This window comes from Solanum stenotomum, chromosome 4 (genome assembly GCF_019186545.1).
Source record: "Solanum stenotomum isolate F172 chromosome 4, ASM1918654v1, whole genome shotgun sequence".
In the NCBI taxonomy this organism is placed as follows: Eukaryota; Viridiplantae; Streptophyta; class Magnoliopsida; order Solanales; family Solanaceae; genus Solanum; species Solanum stenotomum.
This window is the reverse complement of record NC_064285.1, coordinates 41,426,640-41,433,656: the sequence shown is the minus strand read 5'-3', so window position 1 is coordinate 41,433,656 and position 7,017 is coordinate 41,426,640. Positions and strand designations below refer to the sequence as shown.

General features: G+C 31.5%; 1 protein-coding gene across 1 annotated transcript in view; it reads left to right on the top strand.

Moving 5' to 3' along the window:
- The first annotated feature begins 2,021 nt into the window (after positions 1 to 2,021).
- The window catches only part of LOC125861503 (uncharacterized), a 7,912-nt gene continuing 2,916 nt past the window's right edge, over positions 2,022 to 7,017 (top strand). The window contains exons 1-5 of the mRNA XM_049541386.1: positions 2,022 to 2,098; positions 6,067 to 6,193; positions 6,274 to 6,552; positions 6,632 to 6,751; positions 6,852 to 7,011. Of these exons, the coding sequence (XP_049397343.1) occupies positions 6,176 to 6,193; positions 6,274 to 6,552; positions 6,632 to 6,751; positions 6,852 to 7,011 (577 nt within the window). The 5' untranslated portion in view covers positions 2,022 to 2,098; positions 6,067 to 6,175. The remainder of the gene's footprint in view (positions 2,099 to 6,066; positions 6,194 to 6,273; positions 6,553 to 6,631; positions 6,752 to 6,851; positions 7,012 to 7,017) is intronic.

Genomic DNA, 7,017 nt, shown 5'->3' with positions numbered 1-7,017 from the left:
TTGAACTTGAACTTAGATTTTGACTTGAACTTAGAACTTGAACTTAAACTTAGAACTTGAACGTAGAATTTGAAGTTGAACTTGAAATTAGAACTTAAACTTAGTTATTGAAGTTGAACTTAGAATTTGAACTTGAACTTAGAACTTGAAATTTGAGTATTGAATTTGTTAATTAGTGCATTGAATTAGAACTTGAACTTGAACTTGAACTTAGAACTTAGAACTTGAACTTAAACTTAGTTATTGAAGTTGAACTTAGAATTTGAACATGAACTTGAAATTATAACTTGAAATAAGAATTAAAACTTGAACTTGAAATTATAAATTGAACTTGAAATTAGAATTTGAACCTAACATGAACTAGAACTTGAACTTAAACTTAGTTATTGAAGTTGAACTTAGAATTTGAACATGAACTTGAAATTAGAACTTGAGCTTAGAATTAAAACTTGAAATTGAAATTATAAATTGAACTTGAACTTAGAACTTGAACTTGAAATTAGAATTTGAACTTCAACTTAGAATTTGACTTGAACTTAGAACTTGAACTTGAAATTAGAACTTGAACTTAGAACTTGAACTTGAACTTAGAATTTGAACTTGAAATTAGAACTTGATCTTGAACTAGAACTTGAACTTAGAACTTGAACTTAAACTTAGAACTTGAACTTAGAATTTGAAGTTGAACTTGAAATTAGAACTTAAACTTAGTTATTGAAGTTGAACTTAGCATTTGAACTTGAACTTAGAACTTGAAATTTGAGTATTGAATTTGAAACATAGAACTTGAACATGAACTAGAACTTGAACTTAAACTTAGTTATTGAAGTTGAACTTAGAATTTGAACATGAACTTGAAATTAGAACTTGAGCTTAGAATTAAAACTTGAACTTGAAATTATAAATTGAACTTGAAATTAGAACTTGAACTTAAAATTAGAATTTGAACTTGAACTTAGAATTTGACTTGAACTTAGAACTTGAACTTGAAATTAGAACTTGAACTTAAACTTGAACTTGAACTTAGAGTTTGAACTTGAAATTAGAACTTGAACTAGAACTTGAACTTGGAACTTGAACTTAAACTTAGAACTTGAACTTAGAATTTGAAGTTGAACTTGAAATTAGAACTTAAACTTAGTTATTGAAGTTGAACTTAGAATTTGAACTTGAACTTAGAACTTGAAATTTGAGTATTGAATTTGTTAATTAGTGTATTGAATTAGAACTTTAACTTGAACTTAGAATTTGAAACTTAGAACTTGAACTTGAACTTGAACTTGAACTTGAACTTAGAACTTGAACTTAAACTTAGTTATTGAAGTTGAACTTAGAATTTGAACATGAACTTGAAATTAGAACTTGAAATAAGAATTAGAACTTGAAATTGAAATTATAAATTGAACTTCAACTTAGAACTTGAACTTGAACTTAGAATTTGAACTTGAACTTAGAACTTGAACTTGAACTTAGAATTTGACCTGAACTTAGAACTTGAACTTGAAATTAGAACTTGAACTTGAACTTAGAATTTGAAGTTAAACTTAGAACTTGATGTTGAAATTTGAACTTGAACTTGAACTTGAACTTAGAATTAGAACTTTAACTTGAACTTAGAATTAGAATTTGAAATTGAACTTAGAAATTGAACTTGAACCTAGAACTTGAAATTTGAATATTGAATTTGTTAATTAGTGTATTGAATTAGAACTTGAACTTGAACTTAGAATTTGAAACTTAGAACTTGAACATGAACTAGAACTTGAACTTAAACTTAGTTATTGAAGTTGAACTTAGAATTTGAACATGAACTTGAAATTAGAACTTGAACTTAGAATTAAAACTTGAACTTGAACTTAGAACTTGAACTTGAAATTAAAACTTGATCTTGAAATTAGAATTTGAACTTGAACTTAGAATTTGACTTGAACTTAGAATTTGACTTGAACTTAGAACTTGAACTTGAACTTAGAATTACAACTTGAACTTCAAATTTAACTAATTTTAGAACTTTTCGTACTAGGCAACTGAGGAAGCTCAACATCTAAAACAGTTGATACAAGACTATATTGCTTCTTTCATCAAAATAGGAGATAAGGTTGGTGCTTCTAAAATTCTAAAGTTCAAGTAAAATTGTTTTCAATAATGTGTTTGTGTCCATCTAGTATTGATATTTAGCTTTAATTTTATGATAATATTTTTGTGTCCATCGATTGTTTGTTAAGCATAAGTACCAACACTAGTTGATCCTATTGATGACAAAATTGATTTTCTTGCAAGATCGATTTGTGTCCATCTAGTGTTGACAATTAGGTTTAAATTTAGAAATAATATATTTGTTAAGCATGAGTACCAACACTAGTTGATCCTATTGATGACAAAATTGATTTTCTTGCAAGATAGATTTGTGTTCATCTAGTGTTGACAATTAGCTTTAAATTTAGAAATAAGTTAAATTAATTAATGTGGTTTAGTTGGTGGATTTTGTGTTGTATTAAGTCAAAACTAAACTAGTTAAAGAGTTAAAGTTGTTTAAATAAGTTAAATTAATTAATGTGATTTAGTTGGTGGATTTAGTGATGTATTAAGTCAAAACTAAACCAGTTCAAGAGTTAAAGTTGTTTAAATAAGTTAAATTAATTAATGTGGTTTAGTTGGTGGATTTAGTGTTGTATTAAGTCAAAACTAAACTAGTTCAAGAGTCAAAGTTGTTTAAATAAGTTAAATTAATTAAGGTGGTTTAGTTGGTGGATTTAGTGTTGTATTAAGTCAAAACTAAACTAGTTAAAGAGTTAAAGTTGTCTAAATAAGTTAAATTAATTAATGTGATTTAGTTGGTGGATTTAGTGTTGTATTAAGTCAAAACTAAACTAGTTAAAGAGTTAAAGTTGTTTAAATAAGTTAAATTAATTACTGTGATTTAGTTGGTGGATTTAGTGTTGTATTAAGTCAAAACTAAACTAGTTCAAGAGTTAAAGTTGTTTAAATAAGTTAAATTAATTAATGTGGTTTAGTTGGTGGATTTAGTGTTGTATTAAGTCAAAACTAAACTAGTTCAAGAGTTAAAGTTGTTTAAATAAGTTAAATTAATTAATGTGGTTTAGTTGGTGGATTTAGTGTTGTATTAAGTCAAAACTAAACTAGTTCAAGAGTTAAAGTTGTTTAAATAAGTTAAATTAATTAATGTGGTTTAGTTGGTGGATTTAGTGTTGTATTAAGTCAAAACTAAACTAGTTCAAGAGTTAAAGTTGTTTAAATAAGTTAAATTAATTAATGTGGTTTAGTTGGTGGATTTAGTGTTGTATTAAGTCAAAACTAAACTAGTTAAAGAGTTAAAGTTGTTTAAATAAGTTAAATTAATTAATGTGGTTTAGTTGGTGGATTTAGTGTTGTATTAAGTCAAAACTAAACTAGTTAAAGTTGTTAAGTTGTTTAAATAAGTTAAATTAAATAATGTGGTTTAGTCAATACTAAACTAGTTTTAGGACTACTACTAGTAAAATTATTATTAAATTTTATTTATAATATAATTGAATATCTATATTTTTGTAGATGGATCATCGTTTGTGGATGTATAATATGCATTATGAAACTGGTGCTGGTTTGAAACCTGAGTTTATTGACGGTGTTAGAAATTTTATTGAACATACAATGACAGTTGACATTTTCAAGATTAATGGATTGGTTAGGTGTCCTTGTAGTGTATGTAAGTGCTTAAAATTTTTCAAACCAGATAGAGTTATGGTTCATTTGTACCGTAATGGATTTAAGCCTAGATATTTTGTATGGAGTGATCATGGAGAAAGTGATGGATTGGATGGTATCTTTTATAATTCGATGCCTGTTGATGTATATAATATGGTTGCACCACATGGCCAAATTAGGGTTGAACAAGTTAGAGTTGAACATGATAGGGTTGAACATGATAGAGTTCATGAAATGATTAATGATGCTTTCGGAGTTCAACGTGGGATGGAACCGGAACAATATTTTGATGAAGCACCTAATGAAGAAGCAAGACACTTTTATGATCAATTAGAAGAGTCTAGTCGTCCACTATGTGAAGGGAGTCCGCATTCTGCCTTGTCAGTTGCGGTGAGATTAATGAATATTAAATCAGATTGGAATGTTCCTAATGCTGCTATGGACTCAATGGTTGATCTTTTGGGTGAACTAGTTAATCCGGAGTTTAACATACCAAAGAACTTCTATCAGGCAAAGCGTTTGGTGTCCAAGTTAGGATTGACGTATGATAGAATTCATTGTTGTGTTAATGGATGCATGTTGTTTTTCAAGACTGATAGTGAATTAGACAATTGTAAGTTTTGTGGACATACTCGTTATAAGAGGACTCCGGCTGGAAAGATGGTCCAAGTTCAGGCGATGCATTATCTACCTCTCATTCCTAGATTAAAGAGGTTGTATGCATCGATGAGGTCTGCCCCACATATGAGATGGCATCGTGAATATAGAAGGCCGCCGGGTGTCTTGTCTCATCCATCTGATGGTGAAGCATGGAAGCATTTTGATAATGTATATCCTGATTTTACTAGTGAACCAAGAAATGTTAGATTGGGGTTGTGTTCAGATGGCTTCACACCATTCTCTAATAATGCTTCGCCTTATTCATGTTGGCTGGTATTTCTTATTGTGTCAATGGTTTTAAGTTTCAAACTGAAGAAGTATCTAGGAACAAGAAAACAAATAATAGCGGTGTCTATATACAAGGTGATGTTGATGGTACTGGTCAAACTATTGAATATTATGGTGCCATTCAAGAGATTATTGAATTGAGGTATTCAGGTTGGCCTAATAAGAAGATTGTATTGTTTCGGTGTGAGTGGTTTGACCCATCACATAGAGGCACAAAGGTGGACCATCAACATAATATAATTGAAGTTAAGCACACCAGGAAATACAGAAGTTATGATCCTTTTATTATTGCACAACATGCTAAACAAGTGTATTATTACGCTTCATATCCATTGCGTAGAGACAAAGCTGATTGGTGGGTTGTTATAAAAAGTAAGCATGTGGGAAGAATTGAAATTGACAACGTCTTAGATGTGGCTATCAAAATGATGTTGCAATTGTTCAACAACAAGTTGATGTTGAATTGGAAACCACACTACAACATCCTCAACACATATTAGAAGAAGTATCTGATGATGAGATATTGAATGTTAAGGAAGAAATATCCGAGAATGAAGAAAATGAACCATTTGATGATGAAGAATGGGACGATAATGAAAATGAAACAACTGAGGAGGAAGAATGGGAGAATGATGGAATTGAAACAAACGAGGAGGAATAATGTAGAATGAAAGCTAGCTAGTACATATGTAAGTGTATTTTACTAATTTTATTTAATTTATGATTTTTATATATATTATACATGTAAATTTGCATACAGATGTCATCAGGCGGTGACGGTGATAGATATCGCGAGCATCTTGGAGTTGGCTAGACTAAACAGGCTAAAAAGAAGAAGTCTAGGAGACCGATAGATCCTGAGGATATTGCAAGATCTATTTCTTCTGCGCTAGAGCGCATCAGCCATAATACTCATTTATTTGCTGTTCCGTTTGGTACGGCGGATCCTCGGCAGTATTATCCTAATTATCGTCGACCAGTCGGTGCTTCATCTACTTCACAGGCATTGCCTTCACGACGCTACGAGGACCTACCTTTACAGGCTATTCGTCGAGCACGACCCTTATCGGCAGGTACTCCATCTCCCACAGGTACATCTCCTCAGTTATCTGCCATGAGGCTTGGAGATTCTAGTAGTGAACAGTCAGATGCTATGGCCGATACGCCTCCATTGACTCAGCGTTTTGTGCATTCTGATATATCACCCTCGTCTATAGCTACACCTAGTGCTACACCACATGATACGATGTCTGCTCTAGCTCCTGGCCAGAAGAACAGACTTGGTGGAGTCATGATTGAGCCGGATGAATCATCGTAAGTTTGTTTTGATATCTATTTGTTACTTTATTTTATTTATTTCTTATACTTTAATATATTATTCATGAACTAACATATTTATTATGTGTTTTGCAGGTGGCATCCTGCAAAGAATGCTGCCCGGGCTTTAAAAGAGTGTGTTAGAAAACTCTATACACAAGCTTATCACTCTTGGAGCGAGATTCCAAACAGTATACGCCAGGCGATGTTTAATAACTTTAAGGTATATATTTTTTAGTTAAGTTTAGTATACTTTACTTTTTTTTACTATCGATTTAATTAACGTTATTCAATTTTTTTCAGACTATGTGTATTTGGGAGTCAAGGTACAATTTGGTCATTGGGACCACATTTGAGAGGGAGGCATCCACCAGACTGTCTAACTGGCTAAAGAGCGTTCGGGATAGTGGTGAACGTCCCAGTTGGATGTTGCCTCATGTTTTTGCTGAATTGGGTCAGTATTGGAAAACAGACAAGTTTAAGGCAATATCAGATCAAGCCAAAATGGCTAGAGGCAGTCTTAAAGGTGGCTCGTTGCACACCGGAGGTGCAAAGACGGTTGGAATAATTGCACGAGAGATGGTAAGTTCTAATTCAAACTTTTAAATAAATAATTAGTTGATACATATATATCGTTATAAATTTCAGTTTTTATTTATAGGAAAAAGAATTGGGACGCACTCCCATTGAACCAGAGGTTTTCAAAAAGACTCATGTTAGGAAGAAAGAAAATGAGTCAGATCCGGATGTGTGGGTGGAGGAAAGGGCCGAACGAACTTTTGTAAGTTATTTAATATGAAAAATATATATCAATAGTGAATATATTTATGATATATATATATATATATATATTGATGTCAATATTTATATTTAATATGCAGAATGACTTTAATAAGTACGTTGCTGAGAATCTAGATAGTTCGGTTCGATTGACACCTGAACTGTCCACTCAGATTTGGAAAGAAAAAGTGGTAGGGGGGACACACAAGGGTAGATGCTATGGTCTAGGCTCTCGCAACGATGTTAGACGCCTTCAGTCAGGCTTAG